This window comes from Sinocyclocheilus rhinocerous, unplaced genomic scaffold (genome assembly GCF_001515625.1).
Source record: "Sinocyclocheilus rhinocerous isolate Xijiao unplaced genomic scaffold, SAMN03320098_v1.1 scaffold254, whole genome shotgun sequence".
NCBI classification, from domain to species: Eukaryota; Metazoa; Chordata; class Actinopteri; order Cypriniformes; family Cyprinidae; genus Sinocyclocheilus; species Sinocyclocheilus rhinocerous.
Window position 1 is genome coordinate 813,762 of NW_015628690.1, and position 21,119 is coordinate 834,880.

The following is a 21,119-nucleotide window of genomic DNA, read 5'->3' on the forward strand; positions in this document are numbered from 1 at the left end:
TGTTTCATAAAACAAGTTTACCAAATAGGCCAGCCTTATTTCAGTTAGTCTGACTCGCTGTCAAATGATTTGGTTCCATAAAACAAATTTAACAAAATCAGTCACTGTGGCAACTTATGCTGGAAAGCTAACCTGGTCCAGGGCAGGCAAACTGTCAGACTAAGCTGAGCTCCTCTAACACTGAACAATAGGAATGCAATGATATTACCACTGACTCTCTCACATACTATCATAGCCATGCAGCCTTTTTCTCTGGTTTTATGACAGCTGTACCTTACACATAGTAAGGTATTAAGCTGCCAAAGAGTGGTTAGTGCTAATTAATGCACTCTCACACAGATGAAGCCTAAATAAAAAATGATAGAGGTTTAATCTCAGTAATAAAAACTAAGCAGTAAACTATGTTTAGCGTGACATGCATCATTTGAACGAATGTACTAGCAGAGGCCTCACTGTCATATATCTTGCTGTTACAGTACACACCAAACAATCAATTAATGAGCTTAGAAGAAGCTGTTTATTAATAGCCTTTTATAGCCACACCTCAAAAATAAAATGTATATTTTTTGTCAAGAAAGCCTTTGAATACATCTTCATCACTAGCTGATACTCAAAACATCGGTTACTTGCATGATCAAAACGACGACATTTTTAAAAAAAATTATTGCAACCCTAATAATTCCAAATTGTGAGTGTTCCAATGTTCTAAAATATTAAACATTTTAATATAAATTAAACTATTTGATATGAAATTTACATTTTGAGTAGTATTTGAACTCAAAATAATAAAATATTATCAGTGTTATCAGCAGGCGTTGCATTTTCTTCCATTTTTGGAAACAAGTTTTTAGTTAACTGTTGATGAATTTGCATTACAAATAAAAGTGACCGTGTCATTGACATTTACAAAACCACCCTGTTATCAGCAAGCTCAAGGCTGGGCGTGTCTTATGCACATATTTTCCTCTTTTGCAATGTGAATTATTTTTGCAATGAAGGTCACTGTCAGTACTACCACAATGAGCTGAAATTTGTTCTGATAAAAATAGTTAGTGTACTGAAAATTAGTTTTGGACAGCATATTTTTTGATGCCCAAACTTTGTGGCTAATACATTTCATATGCTGGGGGGAGGGGGTCTTCATATTTTTAATTTATTCGTTTTTAATTAGCAACAGAAGCAAGAAATTAAGCCGCTTTACCATTAAATTTACAAACAGTTATGACAATATTGTAGCCAGCTACATTAATGTCTCTTTGTGGCATATTTATAACAGCGGAGTAAAAATGCATGTGCATGATCAACACATGTAAAATGTAATGACAGTGCAGATTAAAAATGAATAAATGGCAAAAAAAACTAAAAACATTTGCCTCAGTTGGTCCAAAACACTTTCTCTGGCACTAGGTCGTTCTTGTCAAGTCCTGTCTTGGATCAAGGAGTTAGTCAGATCTACACTAAGTCAGTCTATCATTGTTTTCCGGCATGAGATGTAAAATAACCATGTAAAAGTGAGAGTTGGGCAATAACGGACTGGTGTGCTATTCATATATAAAGCACACAAGCTCATGAGCTCCAGTGTTACTGTGAGATTACATTCACACACAGTAATGAAGTGGATAGAGAATCTTCAGATTTGTTCTTTCTTTGTGTCAATTTACCTGCTGACACAAGCTGAATGTGGTAAGAGCATTGCTTTGATGGCTCTGTCTGTCCTCTTTCTGACAAGAGAAGGAATGGTTGTATGATACTTTGATTGTGATTTAGGTCCTGTGGATGCAGCCTTAGCTAGGAGTGATGAAAAAGATGCTCCGATTATGGTAGGTTTCATGTACATTTCACTGTGGTTTCCGACATTTTATTTTATTTTTTTTAGATATGACTACTTGTAGTCATACTATGAATTTAAATAGGGTCTATACTTGAATCAGTATACAACTAAACTTACAATTAAATGTTTTTATTATTCTCACAAAGGCTGCATTTATGTGATCAAAAATACTGTAAAACAATATTGTGAAATATTATCACATTTTAAAATAACTGTTTTCTATTTTAATGCATTTTAAAATAAATTTATTCCTATGATGGCAGCACCACTGAATTTTCAGCAGCCATTGTCACACAATCGTTTAGAAATCGTTATAATGTACTGATTTCTTATTATTATCATTGACTGTTGAAAACAGTTGTGCTGCTTACTATTTTTTTGTGGAAACTGATCTATTATTTTCAGGACTCTCTGATGAATAGAAAGAACAGTATTCATTTGAAATAGAAATCTTAAATAAATATTAATTCATTGCAAAAACATTTTGAATGGTGTACATGATAAGTTTAACTTATCAAAACTGTGCAGCTTTGATAAATCAAGCTAAATAATTATATCATTAGAAAATTGGATATTTCTATATTTAAATTAATGTCTTTCACAGTGCAAAAACTCAAGGTCTAAAGTGAATTTTTCCACACATTTTAGGCACATAGGGGTTTCACAAGAGAAAGAAGAGCTATAGAGGTGTGGCTGTTTTTTAATCTTTATGTTGTTGTTTTTTGTGGGTGTTTTTCACATATCATTTTCATTTTACATGCATGCACTTTTAAATGTACTTAATGTTGTTTTTAAATACATTTTCATTATCTCTCTGTAATCTACTAAGGACTGTTCAGGTATGTGAATTATATTTTTCTTTACTATATTTTATTCAGAACCATTTTAATCATATGTGACCCTGGACCACAAAACCAGTCATAAGTAGCACAGGTATGTAGCAATAGCCAACAATACATTGTATGGGTCAAAATTCAGTAAAGATAATTTTCCATGAAGATACTTCGTAAATTTCCTATACCGTAAATATATCAAAACTTCATTTTTGGTTAGTAATATGCATTGCTAAGGACTTAATTTAGGCAACTTTAAAGGCGATTTTCTCAAAATTCTGATTTTTTTTTGCACCCTCAGATTCCAGATTTTCAAATATTGTCCTATCCTAACAAACCGTACATCAATGGAAAGCTTATTTATCCATCATTCAGATGATGTATAAATCTCAATTTCAAATTGACCCTTATGACTGGTTTTGTGGTCCAGGGTCACATATATTAATATTAATTCATATTAATATTAAACACAAGATATTAGATTCTGATATGAAAATATGAGTTTTAAACTTCAACCAGTTCTACCATAGGTTGGGGTGTACATCCTAGTAAAACACTGTACAAATTAACTAGAAAGAGTTAGTCTTATGAATATTTTATTTAATAAAAATCTCAGGCATTATGATCATCATCTGTACTTCTTTAGGCCTCCGGAAAGATCTTGATGAGATGAAGATTAAATGTAGGGATTCTTATAAAGTAGCGAAGAACAATATTGATGGTGAGTCAACCCATCTTTATTCTAGACAAATCTCAAAGTATATATATATATATATATATATATACAGTGGGTACGGAAAGTATTGAGACCCCCTTAAATTTTTCACTCTTTGTTATATTGCAGCCATTTGCTAAAATCATTTAAGACACACACATACATATATATATATATATATATATATATATATATATATATATATTAACCATGCAGTTCCATCCTGGACTTATATTCATAAAAAATATTTATATTGGTGGACATGTTTGCAGGTCTTAAAAGCGAGCTGAATGGTCTTGTTAAACAAGTCAGTACCAGTCCAGCCAAGGATGGTAAGTGGAAAATCATGATACTGGTGAACATAGCTGTAACATGTTATTTTATTCTGTGACATATTATAATTGATTAGCAAAAAAGACAATGGTTGACACTTTTTACCCTTGTGTTCCACCCATTCAGTCTTAAACATTCTCCAGAAAGTCATTAACCTACAGGAGCTGGACGCGATAATAAGCTCTGAGAGAGATGCCACAAAGATTGAAAGTGTGTTGCAACAATATTACTTTTAGTATTAACTTCAATATTATCTCAATATCCCATGTATATTCACACAGTTTTTATCTAAAATTCAACAGGACTGGACAAGCGTCGAAAGGATGCAGAGAGAGACTTAGCAGGGATCAAGACAGAATTCTCAGGAAGTGTAGAAATTTTCGAGCGGGCAGGTAGAGATGCACCCCTGTGCATGGAGCAATACCACACTGACACTGCATTTCGAGTCCTTGCTCAATTCTTAACCAAAGGAAACTGAAGTAATTGTTTGTTCATTTTTCTTCATCTAGTTTCAAAGATAAGCACAGAGACACTGAAAAGCGATAAGGCAACCTCAACACCTCTTAATGGTGTGTATGACCAAAACAGGTCACTTTTGATTTATATCATCTACAGGCAGCCTCATCATCAGTGAATGGCCTACCTAAAATAAGTAATTCAACCCAAAACTGACTAAAATGCATGTGCTTATATATGTATATCTAATCTACAGAATTAAAGAAATATCTGGAAGACAAGCTCCAACAACCAGGGGAAAAAGGTGGCATTGCAGACCAGGGTGAGTTCAATGAGAATGAGAGCAATGGATCACAAAACTTTTAGCATATTTTAGTATTTGTTTTGAAAGGTTTTGAAAATTTGTCATAGCAGTTTGATTGTTTTCCACGAGAGAATACAATTTGTTTTATTTTTAGTGCTGCAGATTGTTATATTGCAAATTAAAGCAATGGAACTGAAGACGCGTATCTCTGGTAAATTTAAGACGCAAGCGCAGATGGATGGTGAGTGTTCATTATTGATGTTTACAAAATCCTTATCAGGCCAGGAAGTTATGAAGTTGCAGTTTTGAGATGATTAGAGCAAGTTTACTTTTAGTAATGTATGATTGTTGCATCTCTTTTTGAATGTTTGATAGTAATTATAAGCAAACTGGAGTATAAAAATGGCCTTCTATCAGATCTGAAAGAGGAACGAGAAGTGAGGAGAGAAAACAGAGAAAAAATTGGTATGGTTTGTTTTCTAGTTTTGTTTTGTTTTTTGTAGCTCCACAGTAAATTTATACAATCTATAATCCATTATGTGACAAATAAGAGGTTCCTGATTACTGCAGCATATCCTTTTTCTGTTTTCCATTTTGTGCTCACAGATATACTCATAGCAGCACTGGAGAAAGAAATATTAGAGCTGAACGGCAAATTATCAGCTCTTAAACAAATATTTGTTCAGCTTGATGGTACTGGAATCAGACTAGAAATGATTTATGAATAATTTAGCATATTATATTTAGATGTGGGAATCACTACTTCATCCTGACAATAATTTGTATCTTTTAGAACAGACAAATGAATTTGATGGGAAAAGAATAGAAATAATGGACAAACTTGCCAAATTTAAGGGAAAAGATGAGATAAGTAAGTTTCTTTCATTTAAACATACCCGATTCTCATTTCTCGTGAATTATTGTTTCTAGTGGCACTGTTTTTGGAAAAAAAATCATCATTACAATTTATAATACTTTTGCTACTTTTAGTTTCTAGAATTCTTAAACTCCAGTTTGAATTTATGGAGGCACTAATTACGGGACAGGGACAAATGAAAGCAGACGAATTTAAGATAAATGGTGAGATCTGAATGGTTTTTAATTATTATTATTATCTTTTTTTATTTCGGTTTTTTCATAAGCAGCTTTAAGAATTGTGATGTTTATGTGATCTTGGGTTATTCCCTCTTAGATCTCCAGAAAGAGCTTGGAAAGGAACAGGACAGGGCATTATATCTGGATGCTGACAACAAAAGTAAGATTGATATATTGTTTTGTAATTACTTACAATTATAGCAAATGTAATACGGATGCTCATGGATGCTTAATCCATACAGATGAAAAAACACTTTTCTGCATTAATTTATTTAGCAGATACTATTGCCCAATTCAACTTACTTGCCAAATTTAAGGGAAAAGATGAGATAAGTAAGTTTCTTTCATTTAAACATACCCGATTCTCATTTCTCGTGAATTATTGTTTCTAGTGGCACTGTTTTTGGAAAAAAAATCATCATTACAATTTATAATACTTTTGCTACTTTTAGTTTCTAGAATTCTTAAACTCCAGTTTGAATTTATGGAGGCACTAATTACGGGACAGGGACAAATGAAAGCAGACGAATTTAAGATAAATGGTGAGATCTGAATGGTTTTTAATTATTATTATTATCTTTTTTTATTTCGGTTTTTTCATAAGCAGCTTTAAGAATTGTGATGTTTATGTGATCTTGGGTTATTCCCTCTTAGATCTCCAGAAAGAGCTTGGAAAGGAACAGGACAGGGCATTATATCTGGATGCTGACAACAAAAGTAAGATTGATATATTGTTTTGTAATTACTTACAATTATAGCAAATGTAATACGGATGCTCATGGATGCTTAATCCATACAGATGAAAAAACACTTTTCTGCATTAATTTATTTAGCAGATACTATTGCCCAATTCAACTTACAAATGAGAAAAATAACACAATTTGTCATAGTATTCACAATATGCAATGTTAATATTAGCCTTGTCTTTATCCCAAATGGAACATGTATTGTTAATGTATCTATAATTTCTTCAACACCCAGGTTTACGCAAAAAGTTGTTTGTCCAGACAGAACAATGCAAAGACCTGATGGATCTGTACATGAGTGAGACATTTTACTCTTCTTGACTCCCAGCAAGCAGCCATATGAAAGCTTTGTTCTCATGAAAGCAACAGGAGAAATTTAAACGGGATTATTAAATGCTATTTGCAGATTATGCTAAAAAAAAAAAAAAAAAAAAAAAAAAGAAATCATTATTTACGTTGTCTTTTCCAGATGCAGAAGCTGAACTGGATATTCAAGTAAATAATATATTAGATAAAACCTCAAAGGCAGGTGAGTTGAGTGAAATTTTAGACACAAACTATAACAATTTTTTTTACATGCATTTAATTTAACATACATGGCAACATTTTCTTTCCACAGCTCTCCAGATTATTTTGCTAGGCTTCGAAATAGACCAAATAATGAAGCAAATTAAAGCATCCTCATCTAATGACGGTATGTCTGTTTTTTTGTACTTTTATAATTCAGTTTGAAAAACAATCAGCATTAATCGGGTACTTAGGGTAACAATTGAAACCATTTCTAACGTATATTTTTCTGTACTGCGTTTCAAAAACCGTTTTTTCCAGTTTTCATGTGGAAATGTAATATTTACTTTTTTGTACATTTATAATAGATTTGAAGCGAATACGGGATGAAAAACTCAAAGAACTGACGTTGAAAAAGGAGGAACTTCAGAAAAGTGACGCTAGCTCTGAAAAAAGTGTGACTCTTTGCATTAATATCTACCACACATCTTTATGTCTTTTGACTCACATCTAAGCATGTTTTTGTCTCTGCTTGTCAGTTCTTAAAGTGATATCGCAGATGGAGGAAATCTGGAAGATACAGAGTGAAGATCCAGACAACTTAAATAAAATCAGCAGTGAGTATATAGTGCGGTATACATACAGTAGTTATGCTAATGGGAAAAAATTGATTGTAAAGGCCAATTCAGACCACACCGACATGACACAGACAAACATGTTCATCGGGTTTTGTCTAATCAGTGTGTTTCCCCCTTCGGCTTCTGTTGGTGTTGGTTGGTGGCAGCGCATGGTTTCGATGATTTAACCTGTTGAATCAGTGTTTGTTGGTTGTCTGAGAAGTGACGCACTGTACTCGGTCAGCTGTCGGCGTCGGTGTAAATTGACCTCAAGGTTTCAACACACATTCTGTTTTGGTTTCAGATCTGCAGAAGGATCTCCTGAACTTGATAAGCAAATTAGATGATAAAATGGCTTCAAAACCAAGTGAGTGGAGAGTTATGGTCCTTGTTTGGAACTAAGGCTCATGTTATTTGCAGTTATGTTCACACCCATACCTATAGATAGTTTGGTAACACTTTAGTATAGGGACCAATTCTCACTATTAACCAGTTGCTTATTATCATGCCTATCATTGGCAGTTTGTGAGTATTTAGAAAGCACATATTCTGCATGACCATATTCTACATCTCTAATCCTACCCAATACCTAAACTTAACAACTAATTTACTAACTATTAATACGTAGCAAATTAGGAGTTTATTGAGGCAAACGTATGGTTTGTTAATAGCGAGAATTGCTATTAACAAACCATAAAGTGTGACCGATAGTTAAAAAAATGTACTTTATGAATATTACACAAGCTCAAATCATCAGTTCATCTATGTACCAAATTCATCATTTGTTCAGATATGTTTGGCAGAACAATCAATATTACTATTATTTTTGTTTGTCTCAGTGCTGAAAATCATTGCTCTCCAGTCTGATGTTACCTGGATAAGAGAAATGCTGAAAACTGTGACTACACAGGCTGAGATCCAGAAAGCTGGTTGGCATTGATACTTTTCAATACTTTAAAAGAGGTATAAATAATGGTGCAACATTTCTTAATATTGCTATATTTACATTGACTTCTGACAGAGCTTCAAAAGGCACTGGATGACGTAAAACGTTTGCTGAATGAAAAAAACAAAGAGCTGGCTGCTGCGACCGGTGATGTCAGTCAGATACGTGAGTGAAACCTTACGTTTTCAGAGCTCAAACAATAACTGAAATGGCAATCTTAGCTGTCATGTCAAATGCTTGATTTACAGAGAAAGATATTGCTGCTCTGAAGAAAGAAGTTTTGACATTGCAAATCCAAAAAGACACAACTGAAAGGAATGCGATGCAGAAGATTAAAGGTATAGCACATTCATTCAGCAGCACTGATTTTCATGGTCATTTTTTCTTTGATTTAAACTAATGAATTGAATTGAATTGTTTTCTCTTTCACAGATCTTCAAGATAAACTAAAACAGAGTGAGGAGGCATTGGATGATGCCAATAAATCACTAAAAGAGAAGAATGCCACACTATCACAACAAAGTTAGTCACTGAAGAGATTCACCAAATCAGAAAGTGATGTCTGGTTGCTATAAATGATCAGGATTGGAAGACTTGTCAGATCATTGCTATATAACATTTTAATCTAATGTCCCCTTAGTTGCAAAGATCAACAATCTCTTAGACGAAGTGAGAACCTTGAAACAACAAGTGCAAGAAAAAGGATCCCAAGTAAATGCTAGAATAGCTGGTGAGTTTCATTCAATCCATCCATCCATCAGTTACAATCTCTTGCAATCGTTTAACAGCAAAGCACATCAACATTGGAGCTCTCCATTAATTCAAGAACACAACTTGCTGCTGTTCTTTTTTAGATCTTAAAAGGAGCCTAACGAGGAAGGAGGAGGAAAATGCCAAAATTCGTGCTGAGAATGAAAGTAAAACAACATATTACTGCAGTCTTCAGTAATGTAGGACATTTACATCATCGTCTAAAGAAGATTTCCTTATCTTGCCTATTCTGTCTCTCTCTCTAGAGCTGAGAAAAGATTGCGTGGACACTGCTGAATGCCCTGAACTCCAGAAAAAATATAACGGTACCTTATCTTTCTATCTTTTGTGAACTGGATTTGGACAGTTGTGTAAACAGGATACTTGGTGGCTGTGTTACAGAAATGCAGGCTGAATATAACGATACCATTTCTAAGCTGAACAATGACATTCTTAAGAAGGGTGAGTGAAGATTCATAATTAAACTGGTTTATAATTAAATTGATGACAAATCACAAAATATTATAAATAATGCCATGAAAACGCAATAAAACAAAAACAAAAAAAAACATCATGTTGTGTTAAATCCAAAGTCGATATCTTACACTCTTTTATACTGTCACATAATTCTCTCTGTCCAATGTTGTTGTTGTTTTCAGCTTATATCATTAAAAGTCTAATGGATGAAGTTCAGTACCTGGATGAGCAAACCGCACAAGGATTCCCAGGTAATGAAGGTGTGTTCATTGATTCTGATATCGCATAAACTGCAGTACTTTTAGACATACACATTAAAAGCAGATTCAACCAGTGCACATACATTAATGTTTTTAAAAAGAAGTCTCTTATGCTCACCAAAAATACAGTAAAAACACTTATTGTGAGATATTATTACAATTTAAGATAACTGATTTCTATTTAAATATATTTTGACAATTAAATTTATTTTTGTGCTGGCAATGCTGAATTTTCATTCGTCAGTGTAACATGATCCTTCAGAAATCATTCTAATATGCCAATTTGGTGCTCAAGAAACCATTATCATTATTATTATTATTATTATTATTATCAATGCTCAAAACAGTTGTGCTGCTTAATATTTTTGTGGGAACCATAAGACATTTGATGAACTAAACGTTTTTTTGAACTTTATTTATTTACACTAAAACTCTTGACTGTCACTTTTGACCAATTTCATGCATCCTTGCTGAATAAATGTAAACATTTAGCAAAGAAAAAAACTTACTGACCCCAAACGTTTGAATGGTAGTGTACATTCATTCATTTTACATCACATGTGGAATGGGTAAAACTTTCAATAGTTTGATGTGCTTTTCAATATATGGTTATCTGCTTCTTAGAACTGAAGCTAGAACTTGAAGAAAAGAAAAGAGAATTGAAGGAGGCAAAGCAGAAATTGCATGCTGAGGGATCCATATCAGCCAAAAGTGAGTCCAACCCCATTTGACCAATTTTGGGACGTCTTTATCTGAAGAGAGACTATTGCACACTTACACAATGCTTTGTTACAGCTCTGGATGTACTTGAGTTGCTAACTAATATAGGGAAGCTTCAAGAAAATCCAACTGAAGACAATTCAGAAAAGATCCGCAGTAAGTTTAAACAAATCCATTTATGTACTCTCATTTTTCATTTCTTCCTTTAAAAAAAACATTTAATCCATTGTCTTACAATTAGTGATGTTCTTCTCTTCATTTAGAACTGGAAGCTCAATTAAATGGTTTGCTGGCTGAGTTGCAAAACTCTGGAGAGAAAGGGCTTGGACTGGGTGAGTTCAACCAGTAGAGCATGCATGGTGCTAGCAACGCCAAGGTCATGGGTTTGATTCTCAGGGAACACATGAACTGATGAAATGTATACCATTGTTAAAAGTGTCTGCCAAATGTGTTCACGTAAATGTTTTACTTTTATATTTATACAGCCTTGAAAATAATGTCTATAAAGGAATCAATGTCTAAACTAAAACAAGCACAAGCACAAATGCAAGAGAAATATGCAAAGGAAGTCAATGGTAAGTTAATCTTCAATGCATCAATATCAGAAGATTGGTAATTATTCGTTTGAGTAATAGTGGAAACAAAGACTACTAAACAGATATTATTGTTGTTGTCAGGATTAAAGAGTCAAATAGAGAACAAAGAAAAAGAGATTTTGCTGTTGCGGGCTAACTGTGAACTGTCAGATAAGCTGAGTAAGTAAAAGTGAAAAAAAGGCACCAAAGAATATTTTTTGGAAGTGATTTTACCCATCCTTTACAGCAGTGGTCACCAACCTTTTTAGGCCCAAGATCCCTGACCTCGGCCTTTATGAAAGACAAGATCTACCTATTGAAGAATTGATAGAAAAAGACATCCCAGATTGTACTTCAAATTTGAGGCCTTTTACTTAGTATTTTAATTAGTGATGCGCCGATCATAGCTGATTCAGAATTCAGAGTCTGGATTCATTGAAAGATTAACAGATACCATCTGAAAAATTAGTAAAACTACCTCTTTCCAAAACTCCTGCACCTTAGGACAACCCCACACGCAGTGCAAAAGTGTGCCTTTATCAGATGTGCATTTAATGCATGTGTCTGGAGTATTCTTACAAATTTTGTTTAACCTAACTGGAGTAAAATACGTTCTCATTATCCAGTTGTACTGTATTAATTTAAGATTACTGTTAATAGTTTGAGCCTTGAGCCTTTATACATATTTTTTCCCATGTATCTAAGGAAATGTTCATTTTTAAATCTTCTCTCCAAGAGATCAGTTTGGATTCTGAAGACTCTTTAGAGTAAAACATCGATATTCGACGGGTTGGCGACCACTGCTTTACAGGGATAGTTAAATGTTGTCATTATTTACTCACCCTCAAGGTGTTCCAAACCTATGAGTTTCTTTCTTTTGTTGAACATAAAAGTAGGAATTTTGAAGAATGTGGGTAACCAAACATTTGCTGGTCTCCACTGACTTCCATAGTATGGGGAGCGAAAACTGTTTAGTTACCCACATTCTTCAAAATATTTTCTTTTGTATTCAGCAGAAGAAAGAAATTCATACAGGTTTGGAGCAGCTGGAGTGTGAGTAAATTATGTCAAAATAATAATTTCACCAAATGTGCATATTTCCTACCAGATATGTAGGCCTACTCTGCATTTTAAACCAATGTGTTGTTACTATGACATGCTCCTTCTTTTTTCATGAACAGAGGACAGGATACAAAATCTAGAAAAGGAACTAGAGGAAAGCAAACAAAATGTTAAAAAACTGCAACAAGAATCAAACGATAAGATTGCATGTAAGTTTCAGCGAAAATGCATACTGTTGTGATACCATCACAATTAAAGCAGCACTATGTAACTTTTTCTGTGTTCAAAATTAGCAAAATGTATATAATGAGCGAGTACATCATGAATTCATCTTCCAAACCGCGTTTTTGTCTTATTCCGAATCACTACGGTACACTTATAATAAGTACTTATATTTGGACTATTGTAGCCGGGTCGGGTCGTCACCGCTGCGGAGTAACACATACCTGCGTGAATCGCCATAGACATAAACTTAGAGAAGTAGCTCCGGTTGGAATGTTCTTCCGCGGGATGTGTGCAGTTCTGTTTATTAACCGCTAGAGCGCCAAAAGTTACATAGTGCTGCTTTAACTTTTATTTCTTTATAATGATGCATTTTAAACATGTACATAGCTTTCTGTTATCAAATATTATCATGTCATTTTTTCCTCAGCACTACAGAAACAAATTAAATCAAAGGACCAGCAGCTTGCTAACACTGAAGATCAACTGCAAAAGACAAATGCTGAAAATGCTGCTTTGAGTAAGAAAAGCTAGTTATGAATAAAGACAACAACATTGCAGAATTAATCAACCCCACATTTATGTTTGATTCCATATTGTCACTTTTGCATGGTTAGGCATTCCAAGAATTTCAGTTTTCTGTCTTTTGTTTCAGTCAAACAGCTGAACAATCTGAATGATGACTTGAAGAAACTCAAAGAGGAGAAAAATAAGGCACTGCAGAATGCAAAAGAAGAAATTGACGGTATGACCACATTGTCAAAACACCAAAGACATGTGCTTGAATAATTATCAAGTTCACTTTTCCAGTACTATACAATTTTTTTAAGATTGCTGGAGTGATTAGACGTGTTGGAAAAAGCAATGATCAGCATGTGAGAAACAAACTGCGAAAAGTGCCATGTTGACATACTTCTATCTTTAACCTCAAATTTGACCCATTATACCAAGGTAGAATCAATTTGACCATTTCTTTCTTTTTTTTTTTTACTAACTGCATTTTTGTGATCAGGTTTAAAAGAGAAATTGCAAAAACAGGAAAGAGCGCTTACTGAAAAGGATTGGTACCTGAGGGAGAAAAATGAAGTCATTGCTGCATTGAAAAAGCAACAGGACAATATGAAGGGCGAGCTTGAAAAAGTAGAGAACAAAAACAGAGGTCAGTGAAAAGGTCATCCTCTGCTTAAAAACTGAGGAATATTTGGTTCAAAAATGGGAAAATTCAGAGTATTGTCAATCAGATTTGCTACAGATAAAATGTAATGATGCTACAAATTACACAATTGATGCATGTTACTCAAACTTTTTTTTGTCCAGAGCTAGAGACAGAGCTTAAAGCGAAGGACCAGCAACTTGCTAAAACTGAAGCCAAACTAAAGGAAATAAATGCTGAAAATCAAGACTTGGGTAAGAATAAAATCATTGAATAATGAAAGACTGAATTGCTGATTGAAAATCCCATATAAATTGTGTAAAAATGAATTAGCCCAAGCATTGTTTTCTTTTCTTTTCTTTTTTTACATATTATATAATTGCATATGCATACAGTAATTTGATTATTTCTTGCCCTTTGTTTTAGTTCACAAGCAGAAGAAACTTGAAAAGGAACTACAAAAAATTACAGGGGAGAAAAATGAATTACAGGAAGAAATCTCTGGTATGACAATACAGTCAAAATACCACAGAAGCAAAAACATGATAAAGTTTACGTGTCCAGTATTTTTTACATGCTTTTACATTGCCCAATCAGCAGATGTAAATGTGCTCTGCGGCTTTATATTTTATAATGGGATCTATTATATTGTATTCAAAACTCAAATTGTTCATTTGAACATTTTCTAAGCCTAATAAGTTTTTTCATCCCTTTTATCAGATCTAGAAAAGACATTGGAAGCAAAAAAACAAGAACTTGCTAAGAAGGACCAGAAACTCCAGGAGAAGGACAAAGAAGTTGCTACACTGCAAAAGGAAAATGCAGATACAAAGGCCGAGCTTAAAGAAGAGAAAAAAAAAATAAACGGTGAGTGGGGTGCAATAATCTTTCAGTATAGTGAACAATGCAAATTAAATTTGGCCTGGGACCAAATATCTTTTGCATGTATCTGTGATAGGTAATCTGACAGGTTTTAATATTTTCACAATATTTATAGGTGTGATCAATGAGAACGAGAAACTTAGACAAAACCTGGAGGAGACTAAAAAGAAAGTAGAGGAACTTAAGGGTGAGAGATTTCTTTTATCTAAGCCAGAAGTATTACTAGCTTTATTTTCACAATTAACAATGTATGGTTTTATTTCTTTTATAACTCTTTATCCAGAAATTATAAGTGAAAAAAAAGAACCTCCTAAGAGTGGTAAGTTTGTGATCTCAGTCTGGTTATAATATACAGCTAAATGCAATCAAACAAAAAAAATGTCTGTCTGTGTGCCCACCTCAGAATGGCCGAGGTTTGATGCAGACACTGCCCACCGCAGACTCATCTTGTCACAGGATGAGAAAGAAGCACGTACCTCTTTATTCCCTCAGCCTGTACCTGACAGTCCTGAGCGCTACGACACAGCTATTGCAGTTCTGGGAAAAGACGGATTTGATTCTGGAAAGCATTACTGGGAAATAGGGGTGATTGGAAGAAATTGTTATGTTGTGGGTGCAGCCAGGGCGTCCGCTCAGAGAAAAGGTATTTTGAGATATGGCCCTTCAGCTGGCTATTGGGTTATTCAGAAGAATAGAGGTTCAAAACTTTTTGCCAATGCTGACAGGCATGTCCATCTACAAGCTGAGGAACCTTCTGTAATTGGGGTCCAGTTGGATTTTAAAAATAATAAGGTAACTTTTTATAATGCAGAAAAAAAGCTTGAAATCTTTATCTTCACTGGCAATGAGCTGCAGGGGGAAATCCATCCATTTGTTGAAACCTGCAGTGATACTAATTTAAATGAGCCTCCCTTGATCTTAAAGAAAACTCAATCCACAGACTGGCTCAAGCAGTGATCTCCATGTATTAGGAGTCTGTTTTTGTATCCAAAGAAAATGCTTTCTGCTTTGATATCTTGGCTTATTGCTACTCTCAACTGCATGCTTGAATGGCATCTTTCATTTTAATAAATCATCTATATTTCAGAAACATAAAAATTTATCTAATATGTTGGTGTCTTTTTTAACATTTAAATGGATGATTCATGCAGAAATGCAAAATCTGTCAGCATTTACTCACCCTCATATTGACCTACTTTCTTACTTAAAGGAGATACTTTGCAAAATGTCTCAAGTGTTTTTTGTTCATACAGTGGTATGGACAAGTCAATGGTAGCCAGAACTGTTTGCTTGTCAACATTCTTCGAAATATCTTCTTTTATGCAGAAGAAACAAACACATACAGGACTGGAATGACATGAGGGTCAGTAAACAATGACAACATTTTTAATTATGGATGAACTATCCCTTTAAAATCAAGAGAGAATTTCTGTGAAGCTTGTAACAGCAAATCCATGTACAGAAAACATAAATAGTGAAAAAAAAAATTATTTTAGAAAAACCTTTAGGGAAAAAGCATTGTATGAACAGCCTCAATCTTTGCCTGCTGTTCCAGAAACCCGGCTATAGAAGTACGCAACAAAGGCTGGATCCTTCTCCTCTAAGCTGTTCAAAAAGGCATTTCTCTCCTCTTTACTCCATGAATCAAACCACTGAGTCCACAGTCTTAACTGGCATTCAAAAATGTTGGGTGGGCGATCATTCACCTGAAACGCAGAGACAAAGAAGGTACCAACATTATCATACAGATCAACCTGCTTAGCATTAATTGATTATGTCAGATAGATAGTTACAAACATACATAAACAGCTGATAAAAGCTGATCACAATTATCCACAAGTATCAACATGTTTTAAGTCCATCAATTAGCATCTTGTGACGTTAAAAGCATGTTTGTAATAAATTCACTATTAAGATGTTTTTAACTTCAACCTGTTGCTTACAGCTAAAATATGAGTCCTCTATCCATAATACTGCTTTCTCAAATGAAAAGTTGTCTCATCTGAATCAGGAGAGAAATATGCACAAATCAAGTGCACAACAAAACAAGTGAAAATAGTCCAAACAGCTCTAAACAAATATGTTGGTGTATTTTAATGTGAGAGGACAACAGGAGATGGAATTTTACACTGGATGTGTTATTATGGATTATGGACTAGTATGTTGTCTGAAAGTGATGGATTAAAGTTAAAACGCCGTAAAAATGAATTTGTTTCTTATAAATATGCAGCTTTTCAATTCACAAGATGTTAACTGATGGACTAGAGTTGTGTGAATTACTAGGTTGTGGATTATTCTGATATTTTTATCAGTTGTCTGAACTCTCATTCTGACGCCACCCATTCACTGAAGAGGATCCATTGGTGATCAAGTGATTTAATGCTAAATTTCTCCAAGTCTGTTCCGATGAAGGAACAAACTTATCTACATCTGGATGGTGTGAGGGTGAGTAAATTGTAAGCAAATTTTCATTTTTGGGTGAACTATTCCTTTACATACAAGGATCACACAACAAAGAAAAGGGCATGAAGTTGCACATAAATTAATCAAATAAAATACCTGCAGTGTGTTGAGTTGGTCTAATAAACTGGACACCTTTCCAGGCACAGCCTTTGAAATCAGATCTTCCAGAAAGCGTTGCTTCTGGACAGCGTTCCATCCTAAAAACCAACTTAGTACACATCGTTGTTCCTGAAGCGTCACGAAGGACAGCGTCACAGAGTCTTCTCTGGAGCCCATGTTGAGGGATGTGCAGGACAGTGCTTCCAGACGTTGGGGAACGATGCCTCCTGAAGCAAGCGGAAAGTCTGTGATGGAAACTGGAAGAAGTGTTGACCAACCTTGTCCATCAGACATCCCTAACTGTGTAATGGTGTGCTTGGAGACCTGTGTATGGGACAGATCTTCCACTGTAGGGGGCATCATGGATCCATCTGGCTGGCCCGAGCCTTGTAAAGCCTGCTGGAACCAAGCCATTTCTAATAAAGACAGAAAAAGGATTTCAGAGGGATTATCACTGATGGTACTAAACAAAACTATAGCGTTAAAAGAAAGTGGTTGCCTTAATGTTGTTGAGCATTTTTATAACTTACACAAACTGAAACACTGAATAAACCAAGTTCATGCATTTTAACATAACGTTACATCGTAACCTCAAATGCTTCATAAAACTGTTAGTTTTGTTGTGCATCGTACCATGTAGGCTACACTTATATTTACTTCCTTGTTACGACATATGCTTGCTAACGTCAGAATGCTAGCTGATCACAACAAACGAGTAACCACCTTTTTAACTATTACTTGAAACAAAATGTAATTCTAAATAAAATGTTACCCTTTTCTTAGTTGGAATTGTCACCTCTCGTCGAAAACAGCATGTTTTTACTTTTAACGTCGGTAACCAGATGGAAAATAATCTCGACTGAGCCGAGAAGCTCAAACGGAGCCGCTCGCTCTCGCTGTGTTCAATAAACCGCTTGCATCGGCTCTGACACAGGGGGGCTCTGCATATTAGCAATGTCCTATTCGTGAACGAATCTTTCTTTTTGATCGGATCTTTTCACATTGTTCACAAACCCGATCTAAACGTCTTGCTCACGAATCTTCTTCGGTTTTATGGCGGGTAGCACCGATGTTAAAGGGGTCATATGATGCTGCTAAAAAGAACATTATTTTGTGTATTTGGTGTAATGAAAAAGAAAATAAAACATTCTTTACCTCAATAAGATTTTCCCTCTAAATTCACTTAATCAGCTCTGTTCTCTTAAGATACAAAAATAAACTTTCTAGTCCATAAGTAAATATATTTTTATGAACATGAATCTGTGCAAAGTATAACCTTTTTTATTTGAGTCTCCTCTATCTACTGTAGTGCTGTTGCTATTGCCATCATCTCTACTGTGTATACTGATATTCAGTATTCAATATCTTGAGTGATACTTTATCATATCCCATCAAACCTAATTTATGATTAAGTTGATTTCTTTCTCTTTCATACGCATCACATTCTAGAAGAATGTGCTTTACTGTTTCTGGATTTGCTCACGAATCTGACTGAATGATTCATTAATGAAATGAACTGGATCAGTAAGGCCAGTTGTTGAGTCAACGACTCAGCGAGAGTAGGCTCTTTTGAACATGTCCGATTCATATAAAGGATGTTACTGAAGGACGTTACTTTAGTAACCTAATAGCAGAAATGTTATAAATAAAACATCGTTTTCAGCAAAGATTGTAACTGAATTGACTTTAAACTGATTTTAAAAACTGATTCACTAAAACGAAAGGTTCGAAACAACTAATTGCCTAAAATAAATCGTCCTTTGCCTTGTCGTACGCAAAATCTCAAAAATCTGTATTTATTCTTTTTAATTATAAAAAATATTTATAGTGGCAATTGTGGTTTTACCTACGACGTGGGACATCATAAACGTGGATTCATGCATTCAGAATTTCAGACAGTGATACTGGAGAACCAAATTCAGTATATATTATTGATTATGCATATTATGTACTGGCAAACTGAGATGAACCCAGAATATGAACGAAGTTCGTTAATACTTAACGAGGTTAATCACAAAAACAATTGGAGAACAAATTGAAGTATGTATTTAATTGAGTGTGCCTATTATGTACAAAACTATATCCAGAATATAAAAGCACGAGATTAATAACTGTTTATTAATTAGAAAATGCTTAACGCTTCAGCTTGCATTGCATCCACAGCATAAACAGCTTGAATACTGGACTATATAATTTTATAGGCTAACTTAATAATTGCATCTTTGTTAGCCTTTGCAATGGTTTTATGCTGAAACGGAAAATTACATTAAGCAATTCTATCATGTCCAATGTGGTTTAAGCCCATGAATGCATTCTTCTTCTTCATGTCCCATAAATACATGTTAACTGCCTGTTACTTTGTAAAACATCGACAACTTCGAAATCCTTCCTCTCTCTGTGCTTCCACTCCGCCTCTTCCGGAAGCACTCATGGCGCGCTGACGTCGGTGAGGAAGGCGTTGCGGTCCGCGTGAGCTACAGAACGAGCGAAGGGAATCAAGATGGCGGACCTCGAAGACGTTACGCTGGACGGGAGGCCGCTCCATTCGCTCCGGGTGGCGGATTTGAAGGCGGCATTGGAAGAGAGAGGGCTTCCGAAAAGCGGACAGAAGAATGCTCTCATCAAGAGGCTCAAAGGGGTGAGTGGGAGTTGCAGGATTCTCGGCTCCGCAGAGTCCGAGGACCGTGATTCGGAGGCCGAGCGTCGGTGGTCTCTCGCTAGCTGCTAGCGCGCACTAGCTGGGGTGCTCATCCAGTGTGTAGTGTGTCATCATGTCCCCCCGCTGTTGCCTGTGTGTGTGAGTGACGTGCAAAAGCGCCGTTTATTTCCCATGCATGTGAGTTTTGGGAGGGCGCAGACGTCGCGGAGGGTTCGGGGCGATGCGGTTGTGTTTACAAGTCTCTGGATGGATGGGAACTGGGAGTTTTTTTTTTTTAAAGTTGTCGGCGGGCTCGCGCTTTGTTAGTGCATAAGGTGTTAGGGGGGTGGGGGGTTATGAAACGCGGACGCGCTTATTAAAAGTCTCTAAAAAATTACGTTTTTGAAAGATTAAACGCCTCTTATCCCTTGAATGTCATGTGCTTTTGCTGAAATAAACACTGAAGTCGCATCGCGGTTGCTTTGCGTCGGTGGGAGGATTTGATTGATTGATGTGCCGAGCGCCGCAGCTGCTTTGAAGTTTGAGCTGAAGTTACTGTTACTGAACGGATGTAAACATCTCTGTCTATCACTGTCTTGATTAGGTTCTTATTTAGTGCACTTGCTTGGTTTGTATATAATGTAACTATCAGGAGTAAATCCATATGTATGTTTCAATTATGATCATCAAATAATCAATGAATAAGTACATGTTTTTTATGTGTGACCCTGGACCACAAAACCAGTCATAAGTAGCACGGGTATATTTGTAGCAAAAGCCAACAATACATTGTATTGGTCAAAATTATCGATTTTTTTTTATGCCAAAAGTCATTAGGTTATTAATTAAAGATCTTCATGGAACATGATATTTTGTAAATTACCTACCGTAAATTTATCAAAACTTCATTTTTGATTAGTAATATGCATTGCTAAGAAAATCACTTGGACAACTTTAAAGTAGGCCTGTCGTGAAAATTAAATAACCGTGTAATCGCGATTATTTGATCTTACCGCGTTTGTTTCAGACAACCTCGATTATTGTGCTTTGCGACACAAGGGGGAGTCATACACCAAAAGAAACAGAAGAGTACCAGTTTGCTTTTCATGCACTGTATAGCCTATACAGGGCTCCAGACTCATTCTTCCCACTGGCTGCTCTTTTGCACTCAGCTGGTCGCACGAGCACATGATTTGGTCGCAATATTTTTATTTATTTTTTGCGCTACAACATGGGATTATTCAATGCATGCTGATGAACTTTTATCATAGTTTATAGATATGGAAACGAAACTGGTTAACATTCAACCCGTTCTTTATCATCAGTCGTATTATTTGTGATTTGAATTTTGTGAATGGGAGTTTCTCTTTTGCTGTGTTAAGCCGGCTTCGGATGCTTTCACTTTCGAATTCGCGATCTTGTCGTCACTGTTTTG

The 21,119-nt window shown here is 35.2% G+C and overlaps 3 protein-coding genes across 3 annotated transcripts in view; 2 read left to right on the forward strand and 1 right to left on the reverse strand.

Annotated features, from left to right (window-relative positions):
* The first annotated feature begins 1,610 nt into the window (after positions 1 to 1,610).
* LOC107738205 (myosin-11-like) lies at positions 1,611 to 15,845 on the forward strand. The gene is made up of 45 exons (XM_016549941.1): positions 1,611 to 1,683; positions 1,768 to 1,820; positions 2,480 to 2,518; positions 2,661 to 2,670; positions 3,311 to 3,385; positions 3,652 to 3,711; positions 3,839 to 3,922; positions 4,015 to 4,104; positions 4,222 to 4,281; positions 4,425 to 4,490; positions 4,627 to 4,713; positions 4,848 to 4,937; positions 5,079 to 5,165; positions 5,266 to 5,343; positions 5,463 to 5,552; positions 5,665 to 5,727; positions 6,549 to 6,611; positions 6,783 to 6,842; positions 6,933 to 7,007; positions 7,189 to 7,275; positions 7,360 to 7,437; positions 7,742 to 7,804; positions 8,277 to 8,366; positions 8,459 to 8,548; positions 8,632 to 8,721; positions 8,816 to 8,905; positions 9,024 to 9,113; positions 9,238 to 9,300; positions 9,400 to 9,459; positions 9,536 to 9,595; positions 9,793 to 9,870; positions 10,495 to 10,581; positions 10,666 to 10,746; positions 10,854 to 10,922; positions 11,076 to 11,165; positions 11,268 to 11,345; positions 12,347 to 12,436; positions 12,880 to 12,969; positions 13,105 to 13,194; positions 13,462 to 13,608; positions 13,767 to 13,856; positions 14,029 to 14,106; positions 14,323 to 14,469; positions 14,600 to 14,803; positions 14,888 to 15,845. Exons 1-45 carry the CDS (start codon positions 1,611 to 1,613, stop codon positions 15,439 to 15,441), a joined length of 4,137 nt encoding a protein of 1,378 aa, XP_016405427.1. The 3' UTR covers positions 15,442 to 15,845.
* On the reverse strand, positions 15,844 to 18,086 carry LOC107738135 (uncharacterized protein C14orf119-like). Its single transcript, XM_016549833.1, has 3 exons — positions 17,819 to 18,086; positions 17,044 to 17,462; positions 15,844 to 16,190 (listed from the first exon to the last, which is right to left on the reverse strand). Exons 2-3 carry the CDS (start codon positions 17,458 to 17,460, stop codon positions 16,017 to 16,019), a joined length of 591 nt encoding a protein of 196 aa, XP_016405319.1. The 5' UTR covers positions 17,461 to 17,462; positions 17,819 to 18,086; the 3' UTR covers positions 15,844 to 16,016.
* A 1,329-nt stretch (positions 18,087 to 19,415) lies between these two features.
* LOC107738206 (apoptotic chromatin condensation inducer in the nucleus-like) overlaps positions 19,416 to 21,119 on the forward strand; it is a 32,988-nt gene continuing 31,284 nt past the window's right edge. Inside the window, exon 1 of the mRNA XM_016549942.1 lies at positions 19,416 to 19,684. Within this exon, the coding sequence (XP_016405428.1) occupies positions 19,547 to 19,684 (138 nt within the window). The 5' untranslated portion in view covers positions 19,416 to 19,546. The remainder of the gene's footprint in view (positions 19,685 to 21,119) is intronic.